Genomic DNA, 15,578 nt, shown 5'->3' on the forward strand with positions numbered 1-15,578 from the left:
ACTGTAGGTCAAATATAATCTGGGACTGGGTGATTTATATGGCACTGACAATGGACTGATTTTACTGACAAGTAAAAGTAGACAGCTCTTCAGGAGGTAAGGGCGTGGTAGTTACTAAGTATATACTAGTATACTAGTAAGTAGTTACTAGTATATAAATAAGTATATAAGTAACGTATATTTTACGCTGCCGCGTAACCAATTGTAAAGTGTTTGGCTTCCATTTTGCTTACTAAATATGGTTCCATTCAGTAATTACGTAACTATATAAACTCATAGCCAGAAAAATTCTTCCGCGAATCTGTAGGAATGAATCACTGGCAGTTCCAACAAAGCAGTAAAAATAAAAATAATGTATAATAAATCTTATTGCGCCACTAATAACTCTCCTACCTACGGTAAACAACTCCTCACTGCAAAAGAACAGCCTAAGCCCGGCGCACACGTGGCGATTTTTGTCGACAGAACCGGCGATTCTGTCGCCAGCAACAAAATCGCCGAGAAATCGCCACGTGTGCGCTGCCCGGCGTCACCGATTTTGACGCCAGAAACTCGTCGCTGGAATATCAAACATGTTTTGATATTTTTGCCCAGTCGCGAACAATCGCTACGTGTGCGCCGCACTGGCGATGGATCCCGGCAACAGTTTTTGGATTAACCAATCAAATGCATGATTTGAAGCACGTGATCAAATATTGGCAGCGCCCGTGGTGTGGTTTGAACAGGTCACGTACAGTTCATACAGTGGTATGTCGCTGACAGACGGTGAATTGTCGCCGGGTGGCGCACACGTGCGATTTTTATCGACAGTACGCGGCGATAAAAATCGACGGTACTGTCGATAAAAATCGCCACGTGTGCGCCGGGCTAAAACGTCGGCGCGAATGCTGACTCCCTGCCCTAATAAGCTGCGTACTCTCCATACATAATCCCCTAATAAAAGTTATTACTTATAAGTGGTGCAATAAGATTTATTATACATAATTTTTATTTTTAACTGATTTGTTGGAATTGCCAGTGGAATGAGTACATAAGAACTTCCAACATCAGACGTGGGTGAAAGTCGTATATTTGCCATAACCACGTCTGTAAACCTCTGACCATGCACACGCACGAAGCGTACACAGCTCAGCATTCCTAAACGCGAAATGCACAACAACAAATCCACGGGTGTCTCAAGAAAACTCCCGATATACCAAATGGTCTGCCTGGCCTTGTTGCACAGTGAGTTGGTAAGTTGGTGCTGCGAGAGCACTAGCCTGTCTCTACTTATTGTCTCTGCATGGGGCCGCAGAAACTCAGGAAAGTGCTTCTAACTGTCATGTGGGAGTACAACTCTCCGAAGTTACACATAATGCCAGCGCCAAGGAGGGCGGGTGATGTGATGGTAGCAGTCCTATATCGGGCGCGGTTGGCTGGGGTGATGATGGTGGGGTGGAGTGGGGTGGGGTTGGGTGGGTTGCTAATGGTGGGTGGTTAGGAGTGGGGTTTGGCGGGTTGATGATGGTGGGATGATCTGGAGTGGGGTTGGGATGGTGATGATGATGGGGTAAGTTGATAAGTATGAGGCAGTGTGAGACCATAATGGCAGCGTGGAATTGGGTGCGGTTGGAATAGATAGGGTAATGATGGATGGATGGGGTGGGGTGGCGTGAAGATGCGCATGGTGAGCTGGTGGTGGCAGTGCCAGTGTGATGCTGGCTGTGGTTGGGTGGGGTGATCCTGTGTGGGTGATGTCGTGAGGACAGAGTGGAGTGATGATGTGCGTGGGGGGGGGGGGGTAAGATCATAATGTAGGAAAAGAAGAAGCTCTGCACACAATCAGACAGTTGTAGAGGAACGGACTTGAGTACAGACCGAACTTATTGTACGAGCGAGACTGCCGCTCTGCGGGATGGCGAACGACGGCAAAGACTCTCATCTCCCCGCGGACGCTGTAATAACAGCCGTGTATTTACACGATGCTGCCAGTCGAATTTATTCTCGGACGCGATTCGATGTGCCTTGATCACACACACACACACACACACACACACAGATCTAAACATTTCTCATTTCCTCAAGCGTAAACAGCGCATCCATCTCGAGCCAACCAACCGATGATGTGACCAAAACGATAGAGACTTCACTCATACCCAGCACCCACATCTACATCTACATCTACATCTAAAGCAGCAGCACACTCTCGCTACCCCCCCAGTGACGCCACCCTCCCCTCCCCCGCACCATCCCGATCCTACCCAAGCCAGCATCATCTGCACACACATCCATGTACCTCACTCACACTGTTCACTCACACCTAACACGCTGTCATCCACAGCAACACGCACTCTCGCTACCCCAGTGACTCGGGCCCCCCACTCAGTGTTATTTAGGGTAAGCATATGCACGTTCCCTCCCTTTGAAAGCACCCCCCTATCTCAGGACTGCCAAAATTTCTGAACCCCCCTTTCGCGGGCTTTTTGCGGGTTTTTCCTGCCTTGGAGATCCCCTTAAATCCGGAACACTGCTCCTAATCGGGAACTAGGGGGCAATATTTTTACTTTTCAAAATGAAATAATCCTGAATGAGCTTTCAAAACTAGCAGGAATTTCAGGAATTTGATCCCGGGATTTGATAAAGTTTTCTATGATATTCAAGATGAAAGAGAGAGAGGAAAAACACCCCTTTTTTAAAGAAATCTCCGGGTGAAAAGTCAAATACACCCCCTTTTTTACAATTCTTGGGCCGGATTTTGTCGCGCAAAAAATACCCCTTTACCGGAGATTTTAGGAACGCGCATGCGGTCCCTCCGACCTCGGAGTGGGGGGCCCGGGCCCAGTGAGTCCTGCGCTTCGACCGCTTCCACCCAGTGACCCAACCCACCATCATCTGCACACACCTTGCGTACCTCAGTGACCTCACTCCGCCCGCTTCCACCAAATACCATATCACACCACACACACCCTCCTTGCCCCACCCCACCACTCCCATAGAATGTAGACGTCTTCGGGTTAACCCGCACGACCTTCGTCTGGGTTTTTGCGGCGGAACCCGTCTGGGTATACAGAATGCTTTACAGGGACCCTTTCAGATTCATTGCGCGAAGAAGCCGCGAGCCATTCTAAGACACTGCGGTTGAAGTGGTATCCGCACGTTGCAGCACGTGTTTCTTATACCGCACATGACATTAGACCCGACGGCAAATGGAGGCGAACCTATGGTGCAGCGGCGATATCGGCAGCAGCAAACAACCTAGCCGGCTGCGAGAGGAGTAGCGGCGGCGGCAGCATCACGGCGCGTGTCATATACGCGGTGCAGCAGAAGCCAACCAGCATCTGCACTGGGCATGTAACAGCGATTGGGCAGAGTGCCAACTTATGACTGCTTGATTTGTACATGGTCATAGCTCGTAATATGAGCTCTAGAAACAGGCCGTTGCGTCGCACATAAGCTACCAAATAAACCAAATTACACTCAATTACACACTATACCTACAATATTCACTGATATATATTGTGCCGTAATCATATTCTGTTCATGTATATTTTATCAGTAAAATCATTACTGCTGCATATGAGCTCCACGCAAAACATTAAGTACATACGTGATGCTTACCCGCCATAGATCGGCGGATTAAAACTTGATTGATGATGCTGTGCACATTCTGCATGCTGATATCCACAATCCTAATACTTTGGCAACAAGTTTTAACAACAAGTGCCGCAGAGCGACAGCGCTCAACTGACGTGTACTGTAGCCAGGTATTCTTCTGATAAACTCACTGGCAACCGAATCAAGTGCGTCCTCCTGCCACCGCGTTCGCGCTCAAGAGCATATATCTAGGATACTACTAATACAGATCTCAAATCTATGATAGGCTTTGCTATACCTACTGGTAGTACAGTAATAAAGATACAGCTGTGTAACTTTAATGACTTCATCATTAACATGTTATCATAGATATGCGTCGAGTGCGAGCGTAGTGGTGGTGGTGGGGGAGGGGGGAGAGTGGTAGAAGGGGAGGGGGGCGGGTGGAGGGAGCTCTAATAGCAAAAGCAGTTCAGTCCTTTGTTAACGGTCAACAAATCCATGTTTAACCCTCCTCTTGAGGATCAAAAGTTTATCAGACACTCACTCTTCGCACGTCAGCGGAAAGTAGATTTCATGGTCCTTTCAATAAAGTGATAAAAACGGTAGGTCAGCGCTGAAACCAAAAAGTTTTGCACTCGGTCCGTTAGACCATGTCCTCAGAAAATGTCTGATATCTGACCTTTCCTTCACTGCCCTTTCAGCTGTGACCCCCAATTTCGCGCTGGTGATGGGTTTCCTCCCCATCACACTATACATCGAATCTTAAGAGCGTAGGTCGAGCCGTTGAAATTTGTGCCGCAATTCCGTATTTCCTCCTATACCTTAAGTTAAGGGGGAAATATTCCCCCTCCATTGACACATCTTGACCTTTGACTTTTGACCCTTGAACCCCCAAATTCGACATCCCGAGTCCTTTTCACAACCCCCCCCCCCTACGTCCCGAATATCAAGACCGTACGTCGAGCGGTTAAGATTTGTGCCCAACTGTTGACGGACGGACGCACGGACAATCATGCGATTCTACAAGCTGCATCTGACTTCGTCAGCTGAGCTAAAAACACATAAATAAATGACCAACGAACTGAAATATGGTGAAGTTCCAAATTATAAATAACACTTGGTAAGATAATCACGCTATATAGCAAGCATCTATGTTGGGTAGCGTCTCCATCTCTATGACATTCACCATTCCCGCAGCCTCAACACCTCAAAACATATTCAGTTCAAAGCTCACAAAAACTTTTTAGAAAGTTATATTCTAAATTAGAAGATGAAAAACCGTAGGCACGTGAACCGAGCTCACACGATAGACTTATTGCTTCGCCTAACGCGATCACTCTGCACAGATGTTACCAGGTTTGTAAACCTTGCGAAATATTCATTATCTAGCCCACTTGGTATGCGCGCCAGCTTTTGCCCCGTAAAATCTCTCCAATCTACTCAACGAGTTGCTATAATAAAACAAATCTATGGATATAGGTGGGCCAGATATGTATCATACAGATAGATACAGTCAATAGTGTCGCAGATAACAAACAATACAGGTTGAGAAGCATGTAGCTAACAGACGTGACTGCGTCAACAGGTGTAGAGAGCCAGAGACGCTGCGAGCCATTAAAATACGATTCGTACATTCAGTCACGTACGACTCGACTTAGATTCCCGGGGCAGACAAAAGATTGCGCATCGAAGCTGGACACAGAGCCTGACGCGTCCTGACGGGTTACCGGGGCCGATCGATTGCGCACAATCACATCAATTACTGCCACTGCCGGAGTTTGAGTAACGTTGAGTACGTAAGTTTGATTAACGTTGAGTAACGTGTTTTCGGGATGGTCAGGAGATGCGTAGTACTTACTGACAGTGTGACCGCTACGCATCGAATTTATCACTGGGATATAAGCATCCATTGGGAGAGTGCGAAATCAGGGAAGCCCTTATATATCGTATATATATATAATACGCGATCGCTAACATCCTACTAAAAGGTTCTCAGCAAACTCTTTCCTTAATAGAGACGCTTTGTCCCTCATCTAAGATGAGCCCAATAATACCAGAATAAAACCAAACTTCATTGCATTATGTAATTCAGCAATGGAGGGAAGGCTCTGTGTAGGAAACCCGGCATTCCTCGGTCTCCCTACACCTCGCTTGCACCCAGGTGCCCTAGAAATAGACCCGACGAAAGCTTGCCCTCTCGCCCTGGGAATGTTCGGCTGCCGGGCAGGTCAACGGACCGCAGCCAGCCGGTGCTACTAACGAATGCGCCGCTGAGCACGCATGCGCACGTGTCAGCCAGTGCAAGCGCCCCCCCCCTCCTCGTAGCAGGCTGGGGGCGCGTTTCACGAACGGCCGTTCGCTATCTTCTCCGCTATCTCCCGAGTTGTCCGCCAAATAGCGGCCTCAGCTTCAACTGCCACCACAAGTAAACACTGTCGCTTATCGGTTCATTCGGCCCACCATTGCAACCTACGACTAAAGACTTTCCATCGCTGGGCAATATTAATGCAACGAAGAGCTGCACGATAGTTTTAACCAGCCGCCGCAGCATGGCATTCCTGCAGCCGCGCGACTCCAATCATGGTCGTGTTGCGTGCGATCTTTGCCCTTGGCCTCGTCCTTGCTTGACCTTGCGTCATCAGCCCGCAGCCAGACTGGATCGCTTGCCAACACAACAGTGATGGGGTGACCCCCCCCCCTAGCACTGAATCAAGAGTGTTTTAGAGTTAAGGTGAGATACATAGCTATTATGTGAAGGAGGTGTCTAGGGAACCCTGGCAACACCGGCAGTACACTGGGGGACATAGACCCTCTCAGCGTTAGTACCAACATGTGGTTTAATAGCAAGTCATTAACATTTCGCTGCCTTGCCATATATCCCGCAAATGCCTTGACTTTGCTCTATGACATTCGTTTTCATAGAAAAACAGGGCAATACAGACAAGCACTTTTCAACTAAATTTCAAGGTTTAAAGCAGCTTTTCCTGGAAGCGGCCACAAATCCTTACTCTCACTGAAGCTTTTGACAAGGGTTTCACTGGACACCCTGGGTTGATATTAGCCAGAAACGAAACTAGGAATGCAGGATGATACAGCAACGTTTTACAGCTAGACCAAATCTACAGGCAATTTTCTAAACTATAGTTACGTGGAGGTCACTTTTTTTTAAATATTACGTATACAATTATTTTAATTCCAAAAGCAATAGCCGACTGGTACAATAATTGAGCATATTACTGAATGTCCAATTCTAAATTCAAATCTCAACTACTGAAGTGATTAAGTAATCGCCTGGCAATCACACATGAGAACAGTAACAAGTATGGATGCCTAGCCGAACTTGCTTGCCTCCCAACCGACTGTGATTTAGTAACGAGTAAGAAGAGAGACCAGACATAAGAAGCCAGACAGAAAAGCGGGGTAGTTCTCGATTAGCAGATTTCATCCGTTCACTCGTCTGCGATCACGGACAGCGCTGCAAAATAGCCCCGGAACCAGACCCTAGACTGTTCTACCTACTAGCTCTCAGGTCTGTGGCTGAGCGAAGGGCTTTAGTTCTAGAGCTATCTAGCTACTCGCGTGCATAGTTAAAAACACACAGGACTAACCGCCGCGACTGGGTAAGTGTAGCAGCTCTTTTGATAAAGACGAACATGACACGCACATATATATATATATCAAGAGCTAATAATACCTTTAGCTTAATATTATACCTTTAGCTTATACCTTTAGCAATAATATTATTAGCTCTTGATATATATGCTAGCTGACAGAGGTCGAGGTTTGGCCAGAGTCTACCACTGACGGCTCTGCTGGTCGCAGACACTGGTCAGCAGACACTGTATTATAATCACACGCCCCTCTCATACAACGGAACCTGCTCGAACTCACTCGAACTCAGCTATATATACCATTTTTACTTACATGCACGAGATTGCGTACTTACATACAGGCGGTTGTGATTTGCCACGTGGCCTAGCTGGGGGATTTGTCTTTACAGTATTAATATTTAAAGCAGCTATAAAAGTCATACATCAGATCGAGTGAGAAAACAAGGAATCCAAGATTGATAATAAACGGGTGTAATTTGCTGACGATTAGGCTTCTAACTTCACCTACAATTAATAACTCATGCATCTTGATATCACGAATTTGAAAGCTACACTGGTCCAGTGGTTTAAGCATCCAATCGTTTAAGCATTCCATCACCTTCGCAGCCAACAGCAAGCATTGCTATTTTACTCAAATAAAGTTCATATGTAATGTAAAACAACCTTCAAATTATCTGATGTGCATTAAAAACACATTTTATTGACACACACGTGTGGATTATAATATTATCATGAAATTATTTACATCTAACAGGTGAAACGTAGTATGTTACCAAGAGCACATACTTGGACCACCCTTTATGCGGGCGACAATAGTGATTAATTTGTAATATGTGGTATCATATATTAATACGAGAACTTTCGATACGAACTAAAGTTTCAAAAAGATACCATGGAAAGATTACATGGAGACACATACGGTACACAATGTTTCGTATCGTATCGTATATATTGTCCCACTCTTGTATTTCACAAGGCATCAGTTCTGGTGAAGGTGCGAGGATATTCTGGGAATGCGAACTTTCATCTCATCATTTTCATTAATTTGTACCTCCAGCATTTAATTCTGCTAATCTTATTCTTTGATCCCTATATTTTAGTAATTTCCTCACGTGGTCGGAAGCAATTTTAAGTAACTTGGAATCGTCACATTTCCAGTCTTCAATGGACTCCCCTTTATTTATATCCCCATATTCAAGGCCATTATATAGATGTAACAAGTCTTCTTTTTCTCCCCCACTACACATAGTAGTATCCTACATGTTTGATATGTAGCAAGACAAGGAAGCAATCACAGCTTATCACAACCGTATGCGACTTATTTGCATATGAGTGAAGTAACAGATATATAATATATATAAGGCGGAAACGTGTACTAACCGCTCCTTGTTATCTTATTTTAACTTTTATGATACGACTGCTGCAAACATTCATATTTGATTAGTTATTAAAATATTACTTTTCCATGTGCTCAGTTACAGTAACGTACATCAACAACTAAGAAATAAAGACTGAAACCTACACCAAACTACAGAACTGAGAACTAGAACAAAGGTATTTGAGCCGTTTCAATAATGAAACGATTGTAATTATTTATGCACAACATTGTATTTACTACCAAAGTTGGTAAACTCGCTATCGCATAACATAGACTTAACATAAATGCCGTTCACAATGTGTTTATGTTAATATTACAGAGGAGCATGTGAATCACATGCTCCTCTGTAATATTACACAAGACGCCGCACGCACGCCGCTGCCCTACACTAACTCACAGAAAGATCATTCTATTTCTAACTACCATGTAGTTTGTGCACAGTGCGGTGAGATTGCACTGCAGAGAAGCATTTTAACGGTATTACATATAGCATACATGTATAACGTAGCAAGTAACGGCATGGAATACGAAGTTAGAGAAATCCGCGCCGTTCATCGCACCTCGATCTTTTGACAGCACTCTCCCTATATTAAGAAGATTTCCGATACGGAAATTATTGTAGGTAAACGAAACAGAGCATCATCTACTTACATCGCCACTGTCCTTTGGGAACAAGTATCTGGAAGATGAGTCTTGTTCTTGGGCTTGGGTAGTAGGTAGACAGCACACGAGAAGTAACACGGCGATACCTAGTGTTACCCGACTTGACGGGCTACGTGCCCGCCGCAGTCCTTCAACCATCGCTCACTTTCTGCAACTTCTTCGACAGAAAATGATCAGCCTTCACAGAGTTGTGTATAGTTCCTACACAGTGCTACACTTCATAGGGTTGAATGTACGCCGGTAAAGCCCCAGCGCTGCGACGGTGTAGCGAACCAAACTGATCGAGCCGGTCTGAGTGGAACACTGACGACTCGCGGACTCGGCCTTACTGATTCCACTCGATGCCGATCAGTCAGCAATTGGGCTGTGACGCGGTTAATTTATACCCCCCAAACGGCTCGGGCCAACTTTTTGCAACAAAAACAAATATTCTACCGCTAAACTAAATAACGGGCATATGGCGTTACTATGCATATATGTTTTGCAAGCGATGATTTTTGCAATCTTCCAGTAACTTTCATGGAGAGTTTTTGCAGACAATTTATGACGTTACATAGTCACCGGACGGGGAGTACAACCGCTAGACATAAAAGCGAGCAATACCATTTTGTATCAAGGGGGTGTTGGCTGCGGAAACATCCCTCTTGTGGCGGCGGAGAGGTCGTGAATAACTTCGCAGAATTAAAAATAGATTGTATATATCTATATGTGTTAGAACGTACGAAATGCTGAGTAGTAATAATTTTATATTAAAATAGCGGATTAGCCCCAAATACGTTTTCGGTAAGTACTGCTTCGTGTGGTGCGTCTGCCAGTGACAGCTAGGTCTGTGGGTGTTTGCGTGCATAACACTGCAGACACGTATCCCACACGCACCACACGCACACACACGCACATACCTGCACAAAACACGCGCGCGAACTTGCTTATGTACGTCCCACACAGTCACAAATCCTCATACACACGTACATACGAACGCACGTGAACACCTACCTACACAGCTAGATTTTAACATTTGTGATATAGTTAGCATTACATTTAATATAAATACAGGGCTGGTTCCAGGGCTGAGGCTAGACAGTATTTTTCCAGATTTAAAGGGCACATCCCCCAAAAAGGGCACACCACCCCACAGTGAGCGCAAAATTTCGAAAGGCACTTTGAAATCTATACCGTATTTCCCAATATGGCAAATACGGTCTGAATCCGCCCCTGAAATACGTGCATACCATTCCTTTTATGTTGACGTGATCCTGCTAACTAAAAACAAACGTGCGTTCGTAATATTATTAGACGATTGATTAATATATTTGGCCATAGATCTAAGAAATTCCAATATAGTTAGCTCGTCGAGTTGGCTGGTGACTTCTATTTCTGTACAATCGTACCCTGGTAATTGGTACCCTGGTACGATGTATATCAGTTGTCGTAAAGAGTTGCATCACTTCATATGTATATATAACGTAAACTGTGTCTACCTAGTGAATTTTAACAAAAAACATAATTTGATACGGGGCATGGCCGAGACAAAATTCCTGCACGCTTGAATCTTGCATGCAAAAAGCCAAACTGCATGCAGTGCCCCTTCCCACACTCAGTAGAATTGAGCCAGAGCGAGAGCGCCATCTGTCGTGGAGTTTGGCAAAAAGCATTGAACTCGAAGCGCCATCTGTTATCCATGAACGTGCCTAAATCATAATGAATTCGCCCACGAGCTGACGCGGTTAGGCTCATTACGTTTGTTTCACATTTTACATCAGATACTCGTTAACGTTTTTCTTAACGCACATCTAAGAGTTTCTCTAGAGTTTCTCTAGAGACGTGGCTAGGTTAAGAATAGCGTTAGGCACTTCAATGATCATACTGTATGCAACTGAATATGACTAATGTTCGTTCCTCGCTCGAACCGATATGATGATAATGAATGTTCATTCGAAATTTAGAATATCATTTACGTGAGCCGTGCAGACTATCGTTTTATTCGTATTATTACCATACGCTAATTATTCAATGTTACGGTGAAAAACTAAAACAGTGCACAGTGCGATCTGGTAATTCTTTAGGTAGCTCACTAGTCAGCGTGCAATGATTAAAAGCATGTATTATTCATGGCAACAATTCAAAAGTTAGCATTTAAGCAAAAAGCAAATGTTTCTTACACAATGCGCTAATTGTGGGGCAATAAGCAATTTATTCTTCATGATTCATTAAACTGAATTTGTCATATAAGTATTTAACGATATAATAGGATCAACACATATTAGACATCGTTGTAAGAAATAATTAATCAACGCTCTCAAGGGTCAGGAATCTTATCAATGTATAACTGCATAACATAATTGGGTAATTACAGCTACCTCTTCGACTATCATTTCCACTACCACTACCATGAACTGCCGCTACCACTACCATTACCACTACCACTACCATTATCACTACCACTACCATTACCATTACCACTTACTACCACTGCCACCTACCACTATCACTGCCACTACCACTACCGCTACCACTGTAACGTCGATCTAATTCTGTGCGCCGGACTTCGATGGCGCTTCGATCTGACGCCCGCTGCTTATATCAATGCGCCTTGCCGCTACAAGTTTTACACTAAACAATAGGTGGCGTCACGGGAATTGTACTTGTGAGTATGCGCACTACAGAATGCAAATAAACATTATTGTCTGTCCCTAAATTAGATATATTGCATTCATTTATAGTGATATTTAGTATAAACATGTTAAGCTGGGCGAATTGGCGAATTGGATAAACTTTCCAACGCTCTATCAACCGTTCTATGAACTGTGCAGCGCGTTTACACTGACGACTGCGAGTTGGCCAACTCGATCGAGCGGTCAGCGTCGACCGCGAGCGTACGCGTGGGGCGATGGATATTATAGGCATTATTCCATGTATAAAATCTTGAGGTATCGCACGGACAGGTGCACACACTAGTGCACAGTCACATAGTTGAGATGCCATGCGGGCAGTGGATTACTGGAGGGGTTTCCCATTGGAATTGTCCATGCTCGTGCGCGCACGCGTGTACCTTCCCCGTGTACGACAGGTGTACGTGAGTGTACGTATCTGCCGTACACAGATGCACATGACCGGCGCCGCACGCGTGCTCACACATACACGCGTGCGTGCACGTATGCGCGCACTTTCACGCGTGCGCGCACATACTCGCATGCCCGCACGTACACGCGCGCACGCACACGCGTGCGTGCACTTACACACTTATACACGCGTGAGCGCACATACACGCACGTACACGCATGTTCGCACATACACGCGTGCGTGTACGTACACGCGTGCGCGCATATACATGTATGCGCGCACATACACGCGTGCGTATACACGCATGCGCGCACGTACACGCATTCGCGCACGTACACGCGTGCGTGCACATACACGCGCGCGTGCACATACACGCGCGCGTGCACATAAACGAGTGTGCGCACTTACACACGCACGTTCACGCACACGCGTGCGTGCGTGCACATTAGGAGCTCGGCTGCACGTGCTTGGACAAACCCAATGCCCTCGTGGCAACACCGGCATCCTGACTCTGTGACTGTGCACGAGTCTTTGCGCCTGCGCCTGTGCCTCTCTCGCAGTGTTGTTATTACAATAATCCGTTAGTTCTGTCTCCACGGTGGGGCGGGATGTGCCTGTCGTCGGGATCGTATGCGAAGATGCCATGTACGTGCACGCACTGGTTGATGAGCGACACCTTGTTCTCTGTAACTTCCGGCTCCGCCGTGTCCTCGCGAGTTCCCATGACGTCGGCACCTCGACGACGTAGCGCCCAAAGTAAATGACGTAGGGACGATGTTGAGCACGCAAAAGAGAGCGTGGTGGCGTGGTGCACATCGCAAATTCGGACGTTACTACTTCGTTGGGGCGGCACTGCCCGCCTCATTTCCATTCCTACCCTATAAGGTATGGCGATTGGGACATCGCCACCTCGGCGACAAAACGCCTAAAGTAAATGGCCTAAGGCCGATGTTACGCATTTAAAACAAAGCGTGGATGCCGCACAGTTTGTGCGCATTGCAAATTCTTTCTCTTTGATTGTGAATTGTGATTCAAAACTTTCACTTTGTTCGCAGCATACCGCAGCAATTTTCACTAAGTTAATATACATGAACTGACGCTCGCGTCGCTCGTCGCCGTTGCAAGCCAAGATAAATACCTTCGGCCGATCTTGGGCATTCAATCGACGTCACGTGTGCATTGTAAAATCCTATCTACAAGATTCCCTTTGCTCGCAGCATCGCGCTCCGGATTCCGCGTATGCTAATTGTACATGAAGATGGCGCTTGCGCGTTGGTCACCCACCGTTCACTGCCAAGATAATTTTCTTCGGCCGTTCTCACACGTTCAACGGCCCGGAAACCAGACCCTATCATAATAATATCTAATATATTATTTATTAAATAAATCTATGCTGATATATTGAGATGACTGAAGAAAACTGCATAATATAGCTTGCTGAGAGAGAGAGAGAGAAGGGTGGGAGACTGAGAAAAGGATAGCTGAGCGGTCGTAAAAGAAGCAGGAAGTTGAGCGAGGGACAAGGGGGGCAAGGGGAAGGACGGTGGGAGGGTGAAGTATGGTGTTTTGCAGGCTACAGGCTATAGGGCGCGCTCCTAATTATAAATACAGGTCTACTGATAATGATTTATTACATAAATCTATGCTGAGAGACCCCCTGACCATAAATAAATAGTCATCACAAAATATAACTCCTCTGGTGAGATATTGCGCATGCGCGAACACCGTTATTAAATCACCGAGTTGCACTCTCTTCCTCTTTCTCTTTACCCCTCTTTCTCTTACTCCTCCTCTCTCGTTTTCTCGCGCGCTCTCTCTTTCTCTTTCTCTCTCGTTCTCTCTCGCTCTAGTGAAATGAGCAATTTCAACAAATTAATATAAATGTGTAATGACGTACGCGCTTAATACCTGCAGCATTGTGCCGCTACGTGGCGCGCCTGCTCGGCCACAGTAATTGAGTGGCAAAGCAGATGTTACAACATTTTTGCAGTTTTTTGTCACAATTCCAAGAAAGAGTTTTGATGTCGCCCTCATCTCAGCGGTGGTCACCCCTACATATTCAATAATGAACCCGACCTAAACAATGCCCTCCTGTACATAGTAATGTGATAGTGCGAATGAAGACTGTACGTGTACTCAAAAGTACCTCAAATACCATTTCCGACACTCAGACACGTGCCGCAGAAACGCACGCGCAAATGGTCTCCCTCTGGGTGGAGGGACACACCCCTGATTGCTGTTCTCTGATTGGCCACTTGGCAAAAAATGTCCAACACGCCAACTCCGAGTTGGCGAAATTAGAACATGTTCTAATCTTCCAACTAGTTGCTATCGATCGGTTGGACGCGCAACTTTTGCGTTTACACTGCCGATTGGCAGTTGCAAAGTTGCGAAGTTAGTACAATTTGGCAATTCGCCAACACAAAGTTGGCAGTGTAAACCCAGCGTTAAACCTGATTGAACAACTATCTCCGCATATTATATGCAATGAACCCATTTTACACGCCACTAAATAATTTGCTACAGGTTTAGTTCTGTTGCGAGGTTTGCCACAGAACATAATACTTTCGTTAATCGCTACATAGGAGTACGTATATATATATTATATATATATATATATATATATATAAATTGTAGTCTGTAGATAAATTAAAGACAAGACATCACTTTTAGCTGTTACTCCGAGTTTCACGCTTACGCGATCATCAGACAAACTTTAATGAAGAATAAACCTTGTATACATTCCATAACCTATATAAACATGAATGGTGCTATTGTTTTAGTTATCTATTGTTATGTAGTTCTGTAGCTCTAGTAACTATAGCCCGCGTGCGAGTTTTTAAATCGTAGGATGGCGACGCCAGATTGATGAATCACACGTCTCTGATTGGTGCGTTGGGTTAGGGTTAGGGTTAGGGTTGGGGTTAGGGTTAGGGTTTTTGCATCATGATATCTGTCCCCACACCATAGATTAATTTTTATGGATGACACCCCTATATATAGATATCCGATATATAAATATTTAGTGTTAGGTTTAGGGTTGGAGTTGATAAGTTTTTTGATGTGTGATATTACCTTAACCCACTGAAGCGCGTTTCTAACGCTGACGTGACAGGCATTATTACTTCGCACGTACCAATCAGAGACGCGTGATTCATCAATCTGGCGTCGCCATCCTACGGTTTAAAAACTCGCAGCCCGCGAACGGTTGCCTGCGGAAACCGTACGCGGGCCACAGTTACCAAAGCGAGTAGATCTATAGTTCTATAGTTAAATCGATCTATTGTTCTGGT

General features: G+C 45.3%; 1 protein-coding gene across 2 annotated transcripts in view; it reads right to left on the reverse strand.

Moving 5' to 3' along the window:
* LOC106814219 (basement membrane-specific heparan sulfate proteoglycan core protein-like) overlaps positions 1-15,578 on the reverse strand; it is a gene marked incomplete at its 3' end in the record, with an annotated part of 99,672 nt that overhangs the window by 81,603 nt on the left and 2,491 nt on the right. The window contains 1 exon segment of one of the 2 annotated variants that reach the window (XM_014818519.1): positions 9,214-9,535. In XM_014818519.1, the coding sequence (XP_014674005.1) occupies positions 9,214-9,363 (150 nt within the window). 2 annotated transcript variants of the gene reach the window in all.

The sequence above is a fragment of the Priapulus caudatus genome, unplaced genomic scaffold, assembly GCF_000485595.1.
Source record: "Priapulus caudatus unplaced genomic scaffold, Priapulus_caudatus-5.0.1 Scaffold886, whole genome shotgun sequence".
Lineage (NCBI taxonomy): Eukaryota > Metazoa > Priapulida > Priapulimorpha > Priapulimorphida > Priapulidae > Priapulus > Priapulus caudatus.